At 36.0% G+C, this 19,933-nt stretch overlaps 1 protein-coding gene across 2 annotated transcripts in view; it reads left to right on the top strand.

The window, feature by feature from the left end:
* Positions 1–19,933, top strand: part of LOC115886066 (transducin-like enhancer protein 4) — a 352,927-nt gene that overhangs the window by 94,426 nt on the left and 238,568 nt on the right. For both annotated transcript variants that reach the window (XM_030905097.1, XM_030905096.1), the window contains exon 4: positions 10,944–10,988. In XM_030905097.1, coding sequence (XP_030760957.1) covers positions 10,944–10,988 — 45 coding nt within the window. The remainder of the gene's footprint in view (positions 1–10,943; positions 10,989–19,933) is intronic.

Below are 19,933 nucleotides of genomic sequence, written 5' to 3'. Positions count from 1 at the left end.
TTGGCTCTGAGACTACGTCTAATAAGCATTTAGGAGATTTTATCACTGCCATTTTGATGGCAAACAAAAGAAAAATAGGGAAGCGAGCCGCAATAGAACTTCGCAAAATATAGACTGTCCAGTAAAATTATTAGTAACTATCAAACAATTTCTTCCAGACACAGAATTAAAAAAATATGAGATTAGGAGAGGTAATAAATCCAAAAAATAAAAATATGTCTTATTTTTTTTCTATTCATATATTTTACTAGACTAGTCTAATACGTACTTTAGCAACCGTCCGTCGCTGTACCCGACCTAATCCGAGCGGCTAATGTGAATTACGAATATTTGAAGAAGACACTAACATTTTTTCCTATTTTTTACATAAAAACCATGCCCTTGCTTTTGGTTCCAGTCAACAGACCTATAAAATAGTGTTCATGATTTATGTAAAAGTCACTGTCTTTGAAAAATCATATTATTATTGTCTGTCGGGCAGTTACTCCAGCAGATATAGTTTTAAGTCCAAAAGTTGATCTCTGCCATGATCAATAAAAGCAGCAATAGTCGATACTTCAGAACTTACAACCATCTCTACTAGAGTAAACGCCAATAAACAATAATAGTATGACTTTTCAATGACAGTGACATTACGAAACAATAAACACTATTTTATAAGTGTGTTGATGAAGACTCAAAATCAGTGCTAAAATTGCTGTAAATCGCTACCATAGAGAAATATAAAATAAAAGAGTTGTCATTTCCATAGTCAAAAGTAGGCAACACGTTTAACGAGGATCGATTGTAGCGCACCCTTGAGCCCTAACTGAACTAAACGAAATATGACAGACCTTATCGGTAAAATAGGTATCTGCATTGCCTACCACAAAAAAGGCGGGCTGTTTAAATGTGAATATAAAATTTTGTGTATTTTTAAAAATATTACGAAATTAAAACTGCAAAAATATAATGAAAGTTTATTTTTAAAAACGGAATATTTGAAAAGTATAAACTATTGTACACTTTTCAAATGCTTACAGTTAAATGCTAAATTAAATTTGATAATATAAAACATATATGCTGAATTAACTTCGAGGGGTAAACTCCTGATGAATTTCTGTACACTAATGCCAAAGTAATGCCAAATAATTTAGTACTAATACCAATAATGCAAATCTTGTACACCACCAAAATACACCAGCGGTTTACCCTTCGATTTACCTATAGTATTATAAAACGTATTTAACAACGCCACTAACAAAGCATATAAGATCGCAGGGTTTGCAATCTATGCTATTATAACAGATAAAGATTTAAATAAGACATCAAAAATTAATTCACCTTTAAGTTGAATTTATAAACTCAGCAGTCAGCAGTTGAAGTTCAGTTGAGGTAGCAAATGTTCAACACTATTAAATGAAGGCGCAAATTTATAGTCAGTTCGTTTTACGTTCACAGAGTTCAGAGATGGGCAATGTCTTTACATATCGAACTTGCTTTGCATGATACCCTTTCCTGGATCGTGTTCAAATCACATCATCGGCTGAACAAAATATTACATGATGATGGCAAAACACAGCACAAAATATAAAGTTCAAATCATAGAGAAATATAAGGTCTCTGGTTCCTCGGGAAATAAAACTTCGTCCATAATTTCGTACGCACAAACACAACACAAACAAACAAAGTTTATGCTACACAAAATAATAACAAAATTCCAAAATTCAAAACAAAATTGTAAACAATTGCAAAATACAAATAATTTGCTGTCATGTCACTTGTCATTCTTGTAATGACACGTGACAGGTAGCAGGTGGCGACGCTTTGGAGCCCTAACTGAACTATGCAACATTATGGCCAAGTTAGACAACCTTTCAAACACTCTTTTATTTTAATTACTTTATGATCGCTACTGTCTTATTCAAAAGTGAATATCTCCAATATAAATAAAGCTATTGCGATGAATCGAAAAACAAACTATCCAGAAAAGACGTACCTAGATGATATAATTATTTTTAAAATGCTTGCTTTGTTAACATATTCCGCAGGGTGTTTCAAACTTTCACCAAAATATAAACATTTTGTTTTCCCTCGTATTGGAAATATATACGAGGTCCACTGACAGATGGAAACTTTCATTTTTAATTTAGAAAGAGATACTAAAAAATCAAATAATTTAGCTACAAACTGCTTAAAATATCATCAAAATCGGCCCACTAATACAAAATATATTAAACCTTAAAATACATCAAAATTTTAAGGTGACCGTTTTTCGTTTTTTTTTTTTTGATTTAAGAGGTGAAGGGGGAAACCTGCAACAGGTACTCGCCTGGTAAAACCTCCTATGTGCCAGACGAGTTATGTGGGATTTTTACCTCACTAAAACCTAACCTACACCTCTGTCCTCTCTCCAGGAACGTTCTTTCCCCGGCGGCACTCTTTGTAAATACTACTTCGCCGGGGCGTTCTTATTTAGTGTTACTGCTGTCTATTCTTCGTAGGTGGTGCGAAGATCCTTGACTATGGTCTCAGCATACTCCGCGACCTTGTTCCATGCCGATTGACTCTTCAGCATGCAGTCCACTATATTTTCTGGGCTGATGGACAAGCCTAGATTTCTCTCGAGTTCCGTCCTTATCTCCTCGTATAGAGGGCATCGGAAGAACACGTGCTCCGCATCTTCGGTCACCACGCGGCAATGGTGACAGTTAGGGAGTCTCTTGTATCTGTGCAAGTATGCTCGAAAGCATCCATGCCCAGTCAAGAGTTGGGTGATGTAGAATCCAACCTCCCCGTGCACACGGGTGATCCATTTGGTGACATCCGGGATTAGTCGATGTGTCCACCGACCTTTCGTCGAGCTGTCCCATCTCACTTGCCAGAGACGATGACTTTCAGGCCTCTCTTCTTCGCAGAATACCTGTCGCTGCTCGGCTTTCTTCTTACGGTGTTGTCGCTGGCGTTCTCCCGCCAAGATGTCGATAGGTAGGCATGATGCCACTACACTCACTGCATCCTGTGATACCGTCCGGTATGCTGACGCCGCTCTGATCGCTGAGAGTCGGCTGAGAGTCGTGCCCGTTTTTCGTGCCGGTGAGTGTACGAGTGTATCTATCTGATTAATGTATTAATTAATGTATTAATCAGATAGATATACACTCACATTATGATTGCATCAATAACACGACTGCAAAGGAAATCGTGTTTTTTTATGACGCAATAGACGTTGGGACTATATTAATCAATTAATGATGGAAAATATTGTGGCTGTGGGGCTTTTTGTCACTCTGAGTACTTAATTATAGCATTTAACGAGCGGAATTAATAGCGTTTAGAATCCGTGGGCGCGGATATATTAAAAAAAGCGGAGAAAGGAGGAGAGACCGAGAGTAAGGAATTCTCGTCGCCGAGGTGTAGATTTAATTACTAGGCAAAATTATCGATGGCGATGATGCATTTCCTTCCTCCTTCGCTCGATGGAGATCTCGCCAGGCTTTTAATTAATCAATTAAAAGGGTTTTCCATAAATTATAGGAACGACATATACAATATAACAGGGAAATATGACAGGTGGTTTAATGACAAACGTGGTAAATATGGAAAGATACAGAATTTTAATTAAAATCTTAAGAGTCCATTTCACTAGTCCGAAAAAGAGTCGTGCAGATTCCTGCGTAGTTGTTCATCTTTTTCTTCCTCATCAGATGGTTCTATTAATAGCAGCGACTTGGACTGCTTGGAAGTCCTGTATGCCTGTCCAATGACGAATATTTCTCAGCCAGGATAGCTTCCTTCGGCCTATTCCCCTTTTGCCCCCCTCTATTTTACCCTGGAGAATCAGATGCTGAAAGTGATAGCGCTCTCCACGTAGTATGTGTCCTAAATAGGCTATTTTCCTCTTCTAGATGATTTCGAAGAGTTCACGGTCTTTCAGATAAAACCGCAGTAGTGACATTCACCAGAAGTTTGAAAAACTTGAAAAGAATCCATCTAGATGGAAAGGAAATACTGTCATCACAGGAAGTGAAGGACTGGAACAGGCATATTAAGAACATTACCAGCAAAGCCACAAAGACTCTCATGATATGCAGAAGACTGGTAAACTTCTCTGGAACAGGCATATTAAGAACATTACCAGCAAAGCCACAAAGACTCTCATGATATGCAGAAGACTGGCGGGAAATAGGTGGGACTGCGCCCCTAACATTTTACGCTGGATGTATACCATGATAGTAAGACCCATGATTACTTATGGAGCAGTTGCTTGGTATACAAAACTAGAGCAACGTACAGCAAGGCAAACAAAGTACAGAGACTGGCGTGTATTTGCATCACAGGTGCCATGAGAACATATCCAACAGCAGCAATGGAGGTCATTCTAGACCTAACACCACTGTACTGAGAGAATTTTCAGGTCAGTAGCTTGGAACACCCTCAAAAAGAAAATTCTTGGGCCGAAAACTAAATACTCCGAACCAACAGGCACCTACCCCAGTATCCAGGCAGTTACGCAGTATGGCAGAAGTTTACGCTATCGAAAGATGCGTACAATTTATCTTAGATAGGAACTATCGAAAACAGGAAATTGCCATCCTATCCGATAGTCAAGCAGCACTTAACGCGATCAAATCAGTAACCATCAATTCAATCATCTTCAAAGTTGGTCAAAGAATGCCTAGAAAAGCTCAACAAATTAGGCAAAGAAAATAAAGTCCTCCTACTCTGGGTGCCTGCTCATCAAGGGATACAAGGCAATGAAAAAGCAAATTATCTAGCTAGAAAAGGAGCAAACACTCCACTAACTGAACCTGAACCGTTCTGATTTCCAAACGGGAACCAACTGAAAGCGGAACTGAAGAATCTGGAAGACTCCATCCGTAACTTGGAATGGGTGTCCTCCAACGGTCTAAGACACTCGAAAAAGTTCCTCAGAACTTACGACCGAGAAAAATCAAAGGTTTTCCTTGATTTAAGTAAAACACAATCTTCGGATTATCACGGGGTTTCTAACAGGACACTGTCTCCTCAACGAACACTTCAGTAGGCTGAAACTGAGAAACAACGGCGAATGCAGATTGCGTGGGGAAAATGGGGAAACACCAGAACACCTTATCACTGAGTGCGCCGAGACGACGACCATTCGTGCCATGAACCTTGGTACGTCTGATGTCGAGGATGGAGAGCTGGCTTCTGTGGAGCCGTCTCAGATACTGGCTTTTGTTATAACTCGTTATAACTCAAGAAAGGGGATTAACTCCCCTCCTAAACATTCTATATTCTACGTTCTTCTAGACCAGCTCTTCTGAGAATGTCTTCATTCCTCACACGGTCGACCCAGGGCACTCTTAGCATTCGTCGTAGGGTCCACATTTCGCAGGCTTCAATTCGGTTTATTGTTGCTACCTTCAGTGTCCATGCTTCCACGCCATATAACAAAACGGACCAGACATAGCACTTCACCATTCTGTATCTATTGCCGATGTTCAAGTTCTTATCTGTGAGAAATCTTCGAAGATTCAGAAAAGTAGATCTCGCTTGTTCGATCCTGCATTTGATCACTTGATCTGAATCCCACGTTTCGTTAACCATGCATCCCAAATATTTAAATTGTGTGACCTGCTTGATGACCTCTCCTTTTAAGTAAATTCTGGTATTTGGAATGTTTTGTTTCTGCTAACAGCCATAAATTTAGGGAATATTGGGACACCCTGAATATTGAGATTGTAGCATCGCTTTAGAAACGATTATGTAAACATTGCGAACGCTATTAAACCACGAGCGAGACTGCGGCTTGTTTTAATGGAAAATAATAAATAAACGATTCGATTTCCAATTAGATGGCAAATGGATTGAGTAATGTGGCGTTGCGTTATGCGTATGTTCGCTCCGGTCTCGCCTTGAAGATTAGCATCGACGGCAGCCGACCGAGAATATTAGTAATTTGCTTCAAAGGGGCCTTTAATGCCGTACTTTCTTCCACTTTATCGCGCACATGAATTAAACGCTTTACGGGCTTCGCGATAAAAAATACTGTAATAGAGATACAATGCAAATTAGCCCCGAGTTGTGGTCTATCTCAAAGAAATTGTGAAGCTAGAATGACCAAAAACAAAAACAAAGTTGTTTATTTTCAAATGGAAAACTAGATATTTTTTAACTCAGTGATATTTTTTAACTCAGATTTACCATTAAATTTCCATTCCACAAATACCATAATGTAATCTACTATACCGATTTTTTTAACAGGACGTACTGTATATTAGTGTCTTTTTCAAAATTCGGTCTACATTAATTTGCATTCTTGTTTGTTATACCGGGTGCGTCTCAAATGTAGCTCACCTCTATAACTTTTTATTTTTTTATATATTAGGATTGATTGACTTATTCAATTGTTTTTGGTCACTTCCTGTTTCACCGGAAATCCCTACAACTTTTGATTTTTAAATAAAACCGTCGGTATTTTGTTACTTTATTCTATGGTAAATGACACTCTGAATAGAATGACATATCATATGTCAACTTTTGACATTTTCGAATATGGTTTATTTGAAATTGCAACATGCGATTCGTAACGACAATTTGACTCGAAATACCAATTGTGTGGTACCAAATTATTCGTAAAAAATGCTTTTTCCAGATATACTAATGAGCCACCCTCGTTCCATTTGAAAAAATTGAGATATGATTAAAAACACGATTTGGGCATTTTTTAAACGACCAGGACAAAACACTAAAAACCTTAAACGATCAAATGTATTTTTCCAAGGCTTCTTGATTAAAAATTAGTGTTCTTAACGTAGCCATGGCACTCTAGATTGAAATTTAAAATACAATTTTGTTTTAAGCGAGAATGTCAGAAGTTGACATATGCTGTGTCATTCTATTCAGAGTGTCATTTTCTATCGAATAAAGTAAAATAATTCGGAGAATGCCATTTTAAAATCAAAAGTTGTAGTAATTTCCGGTGAAACAGGAAGTGGCCGAAAATAATTGAATGCGTTAATCAATCCTAATTTAGGTCATATGCTAAAGTACCAAATTTCGTTTTTTTTTATTTGAACAAATAAAGAAGTTATAGGGGTGAGCCACTTTTGAGTCTCGCCCGGTATACAGAACGAGTCAAAATTGAATATTATATTTTAAATAATATTAGACAACACCCTGTATTTTGTATCATAATCGACCAAGGTTTTATTTAACCTTTTTCTTTTATTCAGCTGCTTCTTTTATTAGGGAGGTGTTTAATTTAAGCACCTCCTATACCTACCTAAAATCGATATTTAATAAGAAAATTGTGTTTTTTTTGGAAAATATAAGACATATCGTCCTATTGCTGCCAAAAGTCACTAACTAACATTTTTCCGAACCCTGAAAATTCAATCACTAACTGTATTTTGAAGCAGAGAATCGATTGAAAAAGTCATTAACTACGATTTCTGGCTATTTATGTTGTATTTTAATACCGAATAGTTAGTAACTATAACATTTTTATGCATTGCAATTCATCTTTAGACGCGTTTTTCTCGGAAGTAATAAAAAGTAAGTTAGTGAATTTTGGCAGCAATAGGACGATATGATCTGACTTTCGATTTTTCAATAAACGGTGTTTATCATTAAAACCGTCATATATACTATATAAATAAAATAAGAAAGTAGAAAATATTTTAATTAACTCAATAATCATTTTTTAACGTGAAAAATTAATAAAAATAACGACAGGAAAAAATAAAATTTATTTTCAAGAAACTCAGCAATCCTTGTAAATTTTGAGACTTTTTTGATAGAATGTTGGCGAGCATCCCAAGAATAAAATCCGGACAAAATTCTGACTGAAAGAAAAATAAATTTTGAATCTATTTCTCTAAAAGTTTGTCTATCGAGAGAATACCACAGAGTGAGAGTTGTCTGCCATTTTATTTTACAGGTAAATTCACAATACACATAAACAAAAGTTTATGTGTATTGTGGGTAAATTAATTGTATCTTCTGTCATCGCTTAGATATCGTCTGACGATATTCTTCTCAGTCTAACAAACCAGTCTGAAACAGCAAAAGGAATGCAGGCAAAAAAAAGTACGATGCTGTTTTGCTGTAATTGCTCGATATTATCGATAATATCGATTTGTTATAAGTTAAATAATTGTTCAAACCGACGCCGACGATGCATCTTCTACAATAGAAAATTAGAAATCCTATAAGATTTAAACACGACAGATATAATAGACTCAAATTGCTATTGATCATTTACAATCAGTCTTTTGATTTAATGCTGCGTCATTTGATAGGCGAAGTTTAATCAAATGGCTGGAATCATTTATAATTATGCGTTTTAACAAAAGAGAATTGGCAAGTTGTTAATTTAACAATCTACGTACTATGTAATCTCCTAATAAGTTCGGGGCTACGATCAATCTAAGAATTTTAATAAAGCATTTTATATAATTGTTATAGAATGATCAATTAACTATCAATCATCTAGTTAAGAGTCCATTTCACTAGTCTGAAAAAGTAGCAAAATAAGCGTTCGGCATTTAACGTTTTGTGTAAAAATGGTTAGGTATTTTTACAGAAATGAAGAAGGAAATTAAAGATAAAGGATTATACGAGGGGTAAACCGCAGAGGGAAGAGTGTACACCGTAATTCCTTTTACTCAAATAATTCCTCAGAATTCCTCGTAATTCCTTCGGAATTCCTTGGAATTCCTGGTCTTCAAGGTCAAGGTCAATCATTCAAGGTCTTCCTTGGAATTCCTTGGTACGAACTCGGTAACTCTTTCAGTCTGAACCAGCGTTGCCACCTCGGTTTCGCAGTTCCGCTATGAATTCTGGTGATTTTATAATCTAATGTCTCTATAAGTACTAGATCTAACAATAAAAAGTACTATTACGAGATTTGTTTTTAGTTAAATTTTAGGACTAATAGGGATCATGAGTAAAAATACTGAAAATATGTCGGCACTTACTTATTAAAAAATTAATTTTCTCGGGATTTTTGAAAATGATAGGTACCTAGTTATACTCGTATCTATAGGAAAGGAAATTAATAAAACTTCAGTTGCACGTCATAATACGATCACCAGTAAATTCCATAAGATTACGCATGGTATCACTGATGAAGTGCACCTAAAGTTGTATTAATTTCCCTATAGTATATACCTAGGTATTATTCCGAGGAAATGAAAAAATCAACTTTACACTTTCTGAGTACTGAATAAAAAAATCTTATGAGGATTTCTTTAAAATGGCGAAATCAGGGAACGTTATAAGTAGATCTCTCGGGGGTGGTTCGGCCGTACTATTGGAAAATATTTTAGATATATAATCGAGGGTACAATATTAAATTAAAAGAATATCTAACCTGCAGATATTTGATATTGGGAAATTTTGGAAGCGAAAATGAAAAACGGATAGTAAAAAATCGTCTGCAAAACGTTTTTCTTTAAATTTAGTACTACCTATTATAGTATTCATGGTTTACTAATGTTCGTTAATTTTTTATAAAGTTGCTTGTAATTCCTCTTAATTCCTGTGGAATTCCTCTAAATTTCTAAGGAATTCCTTGGAATTCATTGGAATTTTTACGGAAATAATTGGAATTCCTAGTAATTCCTATGAATTCCTTGGAATTCCTCAATCCTTGGAGATTTCCTGTAAATTCCTTCATAATTATTACCATAATTCCTCTGCGGTTTACCCCTCGGGATTATACTATGTCGGTATTGTAGCACATTTTTAGATAACTTCTTTATTTTTAAGATTTTGATGGTCAAACATCAACAAAATATACCTTATGTTTGGACTAAATTTTCTCGAAAATAAAGAAATAATCGAGGGGTAAACCGCAGAGGAATTATGGTGTACACTATGAAGGAGGCTAAGGAATTCAAGGGGCTATTCAAGGAATTCCCATAGGAAATACTAAATTATTCCATGAAATTCAATAATTCAAGGAGTCTAGATTCAGAGAGATTCACAGGGAATAGAGGAATTAACAACTTATAAAAATTAACGAACGATAGTAAACCATGAATACTGTGGCAAACAGTATAGAACTGAAAAGCATTTTTGCGAACATTACTATCCGTTTTCTTTCGCTCAAAAATTTCCCAATATCGAGCTATCTGGGTTGAATATTCTTTAATTGTGCCGTCGATATATCTAAAATATTTTCAATGAGCTGACCTGGCCGTACTGTTCGCCATTCAAAACCTCATAGGCCGCATTACTCGAAAGTGTAAGGATGATTCATTTCCTCGGAATCAGGTACTGCTATGGGGAAATGCAACTTTAAATGCGCATCAATGATACCATGCATGTCTTATGGGGCCCGGTGATCGTGGCGACCAGCTGGTTTCAGGCCTCCTTTCTATAGATACGGTATAACTATACTATCATTCAAATCGAGAAAAATAATTTTATGTGAATGCCGACATATTCCAGTATTTTACTCATGATCTATTGATCTAAAATTAACTAAAACGTAATCGTAATATGCACTGACCAGATCAGAAACATTGAACGTTCGTACCAAGGAATTCCAAGGAAGACCTTGAATGATTGACCTTGACCCTGAAGACCAGGAATTCCAAGGAATTCCGAAGGAATTACGAGGAATTCTGAGGAATTATTTGAGTAAAAGGAATTACGGTGTACACTTTTCCCTCTGCGGTTTACCCCTCGGAAATAATTTAAAATTCCGTTACAATACCGACAAAGATTGAAGTTTTGTGATTATAGTGATATATAACTTATATGGTTTTGTAACAAATTGCTCGCTATTTTATGGTAAATGCTGAAGCTCTGCAAACCTTAATAAAGCCTTAATCAAAGCACGTGTGTTTGGAATGTTGTGTGTGGCTTAACACTTAAACTGTGCTACTACTACTACAAGTATTTGTGTAAAAACTACAGTCAAATACACATCGGTTATGTATTAATTGTAATTATTCTTTTTGTTTCAGTACTACGAAATGTCTTATGGGCTCAACGTTGAAATGCATAAACAGGTAAGTCTCATTTTCTCTTTTATAAAAACCCCGTTCCAATCTATTTTGCTCAAGTTTATCCAGCATTTTCCCAACATGTTTGTGTTTGCTTGTTATTCTTGTTTTTTCATCCCCTCAATTCGAATATGTGACCGGAATGTTTGTGTTGCGGATTATATTTCTGACATTTACCTTTTTTCCTTCACAACGAAAAAATATGGAAAACAAAGATTTATTTTCGGGTGGTTTTATATGTACGTTTATTAAGGTACGTACGTTCATAATATTTGGATATATCTCTCTTAGGAATTATTTAATAATATTAAAAAACCATCTTCAGGAAGTTCGGAAAATTGGAAGATGTTTTCTTTACAAAAAGTATGGAAAATAATAAGTTTTATTTTCGTTTTTTTTAATACCTTTATTAAGGTATGTACAGGGTGTCCCATTTTAGTTGAAATCATGGGTTCAATCAAGCTAGCAATGATCTGCTGAGAGTGGGTGCAGACACAGAAAGGAGACACAACAGACTTATATCGTTGATTGAAAGAATTGGGAAGATACGAACCTCATGGGCAAATTCGTGACAAGCCTGATTTTATTTCCCCTTACGTCTTAAGTGCTGTACGGTTGAGCCTCTACTCGTTCTGCGGCCAACGCATCAAACACTCATTTTCTCTAATTTGGCTAGCGAAGGCATGTCGAAGACGGTGTGGAACTGAAAGCGACAGTGTTACAATATTAAAATAGTGTAATATCTGCTTATAAGTTTGACGGAAATATCTTTGGATGAAAAATTCGCGTTTATATATTGACTAATAAATGTTATTTGTGTTAAACTAGAATAAACAACTGAATTAATTCTTTTATAGGTACTGAATATTTTGTATGATCGAAAAAAGTCGTTTAGTTGGCTTGTAAATGACGACTATATTGACATTTACCATAATATTTTACACAATATGATAACAGCCATCTTTATTTCCAAGCCCACTTTGACCCCGTTCTTTCTTTAATCATATAATATTATATTAAATTGTTTAATGATAGAAAATCCGTTTTATTAACGTACTGTACCCAAAATCCGTAAATCTACGGATTAATCCGTAGTCTGACAACACTGTCTCCGGCAACCAGCCACTCTGTCGACTGAAAGTACAGTCTAACAACCGGATCCGAAACAACGGGGCAACGGCAAGGGGATGGCAATTTTCTAAAATCATGACCGATTTCATTCATAAAATATCCACGAGCGTGCGGTGTTTCATAAAAATATATCAGGAATTTTTATAATATTTCCAGTAAAGTTTATAATATTATTTTACTTTAAATGTACCTAGATTTTGTTTAGTCATTTGCCAAATATAGTAATATTTGTTAAAACGCGTGTACTAATTACAATAAACACAAATCAAGTTAAAGATATAAAACACAATACAATAACACCGCCACTGGATTTTTCAATAGTAGTGACTGTTTCTACTATTCCTAGAGAGGGGTATAAAGTCGGGGGTAATGGCGACAAGACGTGCGAGAATCTCGACCAATCAGACTTGTTGAATCCGGGATGCCATGATGAATTTTGTCAGCGTTGCCAGCTTACCTTAAGCGGATGTTATCTTAAGGAAATACTTTACCTTTTATAATAGGCAGAATGAACGAAATCAGTTAATTAGATAAATATACATTATTACAATAAGAACTACGTCAACATATTAGCATATATATAATTATGTATGCTGAAATGAACTAAAATATATTCAATTTATAGGTAATATTGAGGAACTTTGCTTTTCTATAATTAAACGTGACAACGTCGACTTTTTTTCCCGAATTCCTTCCGCTGTTTTAGATTCGTTTGTCAGATAATACGGTACTATGTCGACTAGAACTACAGTACAGTATTCTTTATCCGCTGCGCTGTAAATTATTATTAGCGCGCAGCGGCGCAGAGCTATACTAAATTCCGGATAGGTTTTGTGACACGAAATCGTACCATAAGATTGCGCATCTTCAATCAATGCTTATACAGGGTGCTACAAATTCGGGGTACGCGCATTAGTATCTCGGAAACCGTAACAGATACGAAGATAGTTAAATCGGGGCAAAGTTGCGCCTTGGAATGGTCACCAAGATGCCAGGAATAAAGTTTTAAAAATTTCAAGGATTGCTGAGTTTTTTGGAAAAAACGGATTTTTTTGAAAATCAATTTTATTTTTTCCTGTAGTTACTTTAAAGAAAATAAAAATTCAAAATCTGAAATAAAAAATGCAGATCCGTATTTAAAAAAATTAAGTTGGCCTCTGTATCTCAAAAATTATCAGCTAATTTGGAAATCTAAAAATACTATCAGATAACCCTAATAAAGTGGCTACGAGAATGTGCAATTAGTTTTTTGATTTTCTAAAAAGTAACGAAAGGAAAAAATAAAATTGATTTTCAAAAAAATCCGTTATTTCCAAAAAACTCAGCAATCTTTGAAATTTTTAAAACTTTTTTGATTGCATTCTACACTCATCTCTACTCATAAGTGAGAAACCCATAAACACACGAAAATGAGACACCCTGTACAATAATTCAGCAAAAATTCCCTTTAAACCATAAAAACCTAAAAAAAAAATCCCCAAACTACGACGATTTTTTTCGTTCTCTCTAAAACTCATCTCTTTAAAAGCCTGCTCGTCATCACATCTACCCTTTTACGCTCAACAAACACCACCCCATCGTCGAATTAAAAAAAATCCGACCAAAAAAATAAACACCGAGAAACATCAGAGGTGCTGGAAAGGATCGAAAATTAAAAAGCCACCCCTACTGAACAAACCCATCATCCCCTCTATGCATATATCGTAAAATTGAAATCACGGCCGGCATTTAGCGGCCTACCGAGGGACGCTTCCTCACCCTTCTTGCCTTCACCCTCTCGGTAAAAGGGGTTCGGGCAAACACACACTTACATATGCAAACAAGGGAGGGTGTCTTGTATGTACCACAGGCAATTAACACGCCCTTCGTAGTAGGCCGTGGGGGCTGCTGCTGCGATGCCCTACGGCTCTTGTGCGTGTGTGTGGGTGTGTCTGGGAAGGACCGGAGGGAATGAGGCCGTTTAAGGGTGATGTTTGAGAACGTCTACAAACTTATTTCCTCTTGGAGCTGTGTTATCAAGTAGGCTTCAAAAGAAAGGTAGCTTTAAAAAATATAAATTAAAAGAATATACTCTATACTTAAAGTTATCCTTATACTTTACCTTTAAAAATGTAAAAAGGTATTTTTAGGGTTCCGTTTACCCTTTTACTAAGACTTCACTGTCCGTCAGTTCGTCCGTCTGTCACAAAGGTCTATCTTATGAACCGTTATAGCTAGACAGTTGAAATTTTCACAGATAATGTATCTATGTTGCTTCTATAAGAACAAATACTAAAAACAGAATTAAATAAATGTTTATAAATAAAAAAAGTACTTTCACTAAACATTATCTTTTAAGTAAGAATTTTACATAGAATCTTTCAAGTCCTTGGTGGCCGCGTGGTTAAAGCGTTAGGACTTTACGCTGCTATGACGTGGGAGCCGTAGTAAGGGAAGTTCAAATCCTAGTCAAGGCGATTAAGTAAGAATTTTACATAGAATCTTTCAAGTCCTCGGTAGCCGCGTGGTTGAAGTGTTAGGACTTTACGCTGCTATGACGTGGGAGCCGTAGTAAGGGAAGTTCAAATCCTAGTCAAGGCGATTAAGTAAGAATTTTACATAGAATCTTTCAAGTCCTCGGTAGCCGCGTGGTTGAAGCGTTAGGACTTTACGCTGCTATGACGTTGGAGCCGTAGTAAGGCAAATTCGAATCCTAGTCAAGGCGATTAAGTAAGAATTTTACATAGAATCTTTCAAGTCCTCGGTAGCCGCGTGGTTGAAGCGTTAGGACTTTACGCTGCTATGACGTTGGAGCCGTAGTAAGGCAAGTTCGAATCCTAGTCAAGGCGATTAAATAAGAATTTTACATAGAATCTTTCAAGTCCTCGGTAGCCGCGTGGTTGAAGCGTTAGGACTTTACGCTGCTATGAGGTCGGAGCCGTAGTAAGACAGGTTCGAATCCTAGTCAAGCCGACTTTTTTTTAATCGTTTTTTTTTTAATTTCTACATATTTTTACATATTTATTTTTACTTTTTACATATTTATTAACACAATTTTTAGTAATGTGTTTCTTCATTTTTTTTTAAATTACTTAGACGCGCATTTAAAATATCAGCTAAATCGGAAATGTATAATGTTGTATAAATAATGAATGGTACGGAAACCCTTCGTGCGCGAGTCTGACTCGCGCTTGACCAATTTTTTAGTATACTAGTTTCTCGGTATGTTTCTTGCAAAAAGCGTGACAGTTTTTCTTTGTTTACCAAAATTCGAAAAAAACGGACAAAATGCATCTAGAGAGTCTGCTCCTCATTTGGACTTAGATAACCATAAGCTAACCATAACGTAATTTTACATAAGAATTAGAAAGTATGGTGCTTCAAGAATTTTTTATAGACCAGTGATGTTCGCGCGAACCGTTTGTTCGTGCGCGCGCTGTGCGTTTTATTTGTTCGACCTAAATCGATTAAAAATTAAATATAAACATCCCCAATAATAAAGCGCAACCCATCAGCATCCCACACAAACTCGCTTAAATAATTCCCCTAAACACAATCCAATTCCACTATTACCCCAAATCAAAATTCACAAGCCCCATCCCCCACTCTAGGTCCAATTTTATTATCGCCCCGTTTCATTCCACCCTTAATAGCATTCGAAATACGTTCGGGGACTTCATTTCAACCTCCACGTCCCCTACCCCTAAAGCATCCCCTTCTCACACTGCCGGATCGGTAATGAATAGTCAAGTAAGACGGGAGAAGTAAGGGTGGCAGGATAAAATTACTCACTCGACCCCTACGTTACGTAGGCAGACCACGTAGGGAGCGTCCCAATTAAGGAATAGGGGAGACGCGGTGCAACGAGCGCGCGGTCTTAGGGGACTCGGTGGCATCTGGACGGACGGAGTAATGTAATACGGAAAGCGTTAGGTGGAGTAGGGGGTGGGGGAGTGTACGTGTCTCGTCTCCGGTGGTTGTTTGTGACGATGCGGGCGTCGCATAAAGTAGGAGGGTGTTTGGGGATGGAAGGATATCACGTTGGGGAATTGGAGAATGCTTATTCGAAATAGTAGAATTAATAGGGTAGATATGGAGGTAATATCAGAAATAAGCTTTGAAACAATATAATTGTTATACAGGGTGCTTCGAACTGTATTACGGAAATTTTGGCAGCATATTCGGCAGATAAAAATAAGTAAAAAAGTTCGTATAAATGATTGTCCTAAAATGCTTAGTTTCGGCGATAGGGGGTGTAGAAGTTTCATTTTTATTTTGATTTTTTTCAAATAATTTCGTCAATATTAACGTCAATATTTGGATTAAAATTGGTGTCTGGGAGTTCTTTGACATTTATTTCTTAATGAAATGAATTAACTCTTTTGAAGAGTAATAACTTTTCGTCCGTACCTGTATAAAACCACTCAGTAAAAGTATATAGCAACAAGCTACAAACAACCGTTCTCAAGATATTTAGAATCAAAATAGTCAATATTTGTCTTTATTGACAAAAAATAAATATGTTGAGTAGATAGTTTTTTGATTGAATGATAGAGGAAATTTTTTATTTTTTTTTAAATTAATAGTAAATTTTTATTCAAAAAAATGACGATAAAACAATTCCTGTTGAACTTTTGGCACAAAAACATTTCATATTTATGATTTTACTCTAATAACTATTTAGTCAACATGTTTAATTTATGTCAATGATGACAGGTATTGATAATTTCGGTTCCAAATATCTCGAGAACCATTACTCGTAACGATTTTTACCATGAGACCTTTTTTTCGTTGAAAATGTTGTAAATGTATATTTTTTTACTCAGTAGTTTTATACAGGTACGTACGAAAAGTTATTACTCTTCAAATCAGTTAAAATATATGTAGGTGAGGTCCTCTACAAGTATGAGTCATATTGACATCAAAATAAAATTTCTCACGTCAAAAAACTCGCAGACACCAATTTTCATCCAAATATTGACGATACTTCAGAAATTATTTGGAAAAAAAAACGAAGTAAAAATGAAATTTCTACACCCTGCATTTGCGAAACTAAACATTTTAGGACATACGTTTATACGAACTTTTTTACTTATTTTTATCTGCAGAATATGCTGCCGAAGTTTCCGGAATACAGTTCGGACCACCCTGTATATTCAATCTTGTAGTTCTAATAAAAACTTAACTATAATCACATACTAAATTATATAGTAGCAATTTACAATATTACTGTTACATTAGAATTATTATTAAATTTACTTAGTCTTATTTAAAAAAAACAATCAATCTTCAGAATATCTTTAAAATAAATCTATAAAGCTTTTCCTGTTTAATACAAAGACAACATACATTTTCCTGAACTCTCGACGTTCGTAACAAATAGGCTTTATTACGGTGCTCCCCATCCCCCAAACTCTCCCCCGTTTGTCCGCCTTCCCCCCTTTTCCACTCAATATCTCCCCAAATCCGATTCTTTCTCCACAGCGTCCCAGTTATTTTCGCGAGCACTCAACCGACTCCGACCACCCCGAACCCCCATCTAATTTCCTCTCCGACTCATTCTTCTGCTTGCTTCCCCTATTTCTCCCCAATTTCTTACCCTCGTCGTCTATTTTTTTTTCACTTCTTTCTACTCTCTCCGGCTTCTTTCGCGATCCTCTAGAGACCTTTATCGATGCAAATTGAATTCCGGAAGAGGAGATGTTGGAGCATTGCTTGACTAGACACTTTGATTCCGGCGGAGTTTTGTACTCAACATAAAAAAATAAAAAATTGCTGCGTTAATCCAACGGAGACTAATTGTCAGCAGTTAGGTTTACTGATAAACAAATTTGCCTAACAAACAAAAATATGCTTAACGTTTGGGAAAGTTTATCTCTTTCCGTCGTCAGAAGCAAAAAAATACAAAGAATAAAGAGAAAAACTATTTAAAATATTTAAATGCAACTATTCAAGAACACTTTAGTCTTTTTTTTAAACAGATACGTCTACAAAAACCGTCAACGTTCTGTTAAAATGACATTATATCAAGTTTTAAACTTTTAAATTAATAATTACTACCTGATATCAATTACTTATAAGGTAAAAACAGTTAATTTTTACGTATGTTATGTTTTTTTGTGTTCTTTAAAATCAAAAAAGCGATTGCCATACACTACTAACATCTACAGATAGAAATATGGAAAAGTATACACGGGATTAACCATTTTTTTCTAGCTTGTGATATTCGTTTTTTAATTTCTTTGTCATCTTTAGCTGTTGTATCAAATATCACTCCTAGATAGGTGTAGTCATTGCAGGCTTCTATCTCTTCATTTTCTAGATGCACGCTAGATAGTTCTGCACCAATAGGTAGATATTTAGTTTTTCCTGTATTTATTTCCAAACCCCATCGTTGATATTCCTCTTGTAGTTTCCTTGTCACGTACTCCAAATTATCTTTATCGTTGGCCATAAGAACTTGATCATCTGCGAACTGCAGGGTATATAGACAGGTATCTCCCAGATTAATGCCCATTCCATTACATTTTCTCTTCCATTGTTTCAAGGCCTTTGCTACATATATTTTAAATAATGTGGGAGAAACACAGCATCCTTGTCGTAGACCTTTATTGACAAAGAATCTTCCAGATAATGTGTTGCCTATTTTAATTTATGATGTCGATTCTTCGTACAAGTTTTACAGAGCTCTAATTAAGGTGTAGTTAATGTTGGTGTCCTGTAGTACCTTGAATAGTCTGTTAACTGGAACGGTATCATATGCTTTGTGAAGGTCAATAAACATGAGGTGTGTCTCCTGATCAATACTACTTTTTTTCTCTATTAGTTGTTTCAGACAGAAAATATTATCGGTACAGGTTCTCCCAGTCCGAAAACCAGATTGTTCCTCCTCTTCTTGTTGTTGGTATTCCTGTTCTATTAAATCTCTAAGGATCCGTCCGTATAATCGACTTAGGGTACCTGTTACTGATATACCTCTATAGTTGGAGCACACTTGTTTATTTCCCTTTTTGTGGATTGAGGATATATAGGCGATTTTCCACTCTTTTGGTATTGGGGCGCCGTTCAAGAATCTATTTATACACCAGGTTAAGGCTTTAAATAGTTTTTCTGTTCCACATTTTAACAATTCACCTGGAATATTCTCCGGTCCCGGGGCTCTGTTATTTTTCAGTGCTGCCACTCCCTTTTTCGTTTGCGGTATGTCGATGTTAATAACTTCTCCGGAAATATTTATCTCTGTGGGTGACATTGTGGCGTTGACTTTAACTAACAATTACTTATTCAGTTATATATCCAGCCTTCATTATCCCATAACGCTGATTCATCTATAAATAGCGAAGACGGACTTTTATAACTATGAACTGACTTATCGACAGCAGTGCAGAATGAATCTCTGCCCGTCACCATATCGATTTTTTCTGAATTGTAAATTAAATAATTTAAACGTAAGATATATTGTAAAAAAAGCCCAAAACCAACGTGTCTACTTAAAATAGAATAGATACATGCTCCACACAAAGAATATTCTTCCTATTCATCTTATTTTCCTGTTAGAACGTATTTTACTCCACCACCCCCTACTACCCTAGCGCCGCGCTGTTTCATCGAGTGATAGGGGCCGCGGGAGCAACGCGCGACGTTATAGGGGAGGGTGGCGTTAAGAAATCGTTTTGGAAGGGAGTTAACGCGTCGTAAAAGTGGAGAAAAGGAGATGCGGAAGACGTGTGTAGCCGTGGGGGACGGTTTTCCAGTCTTCGAGTAAATATTTCCCCGTGCTGAATTTATGTTTGTATATGAAAAAGAAGATGATATAATAAAATATGTTTTATCGTTAGGAA

Source organism: Sitophilus oryzae, unplaced genomic scaffold, assembly GCF_002938485.1.
Source record: "Sitophilus oryzae breed Bouriz unplaced genomic scaffold, Soryzae_2.0 scaffold_466_pilon_pilon, whole genome shotgun sequence".
Taxonomy (NCBI): Eukaryota; Metazoa; Arthropoda; class Insecta; order Coleoptera; family Curculionidae; genus Sitophilus; species Sitophilus oryzae.
The sequence above is the reverse complement of the archived record's forward strand: the minus strand, read 5'-3'. Positions and strand labels throughout refer to the sequence as shown.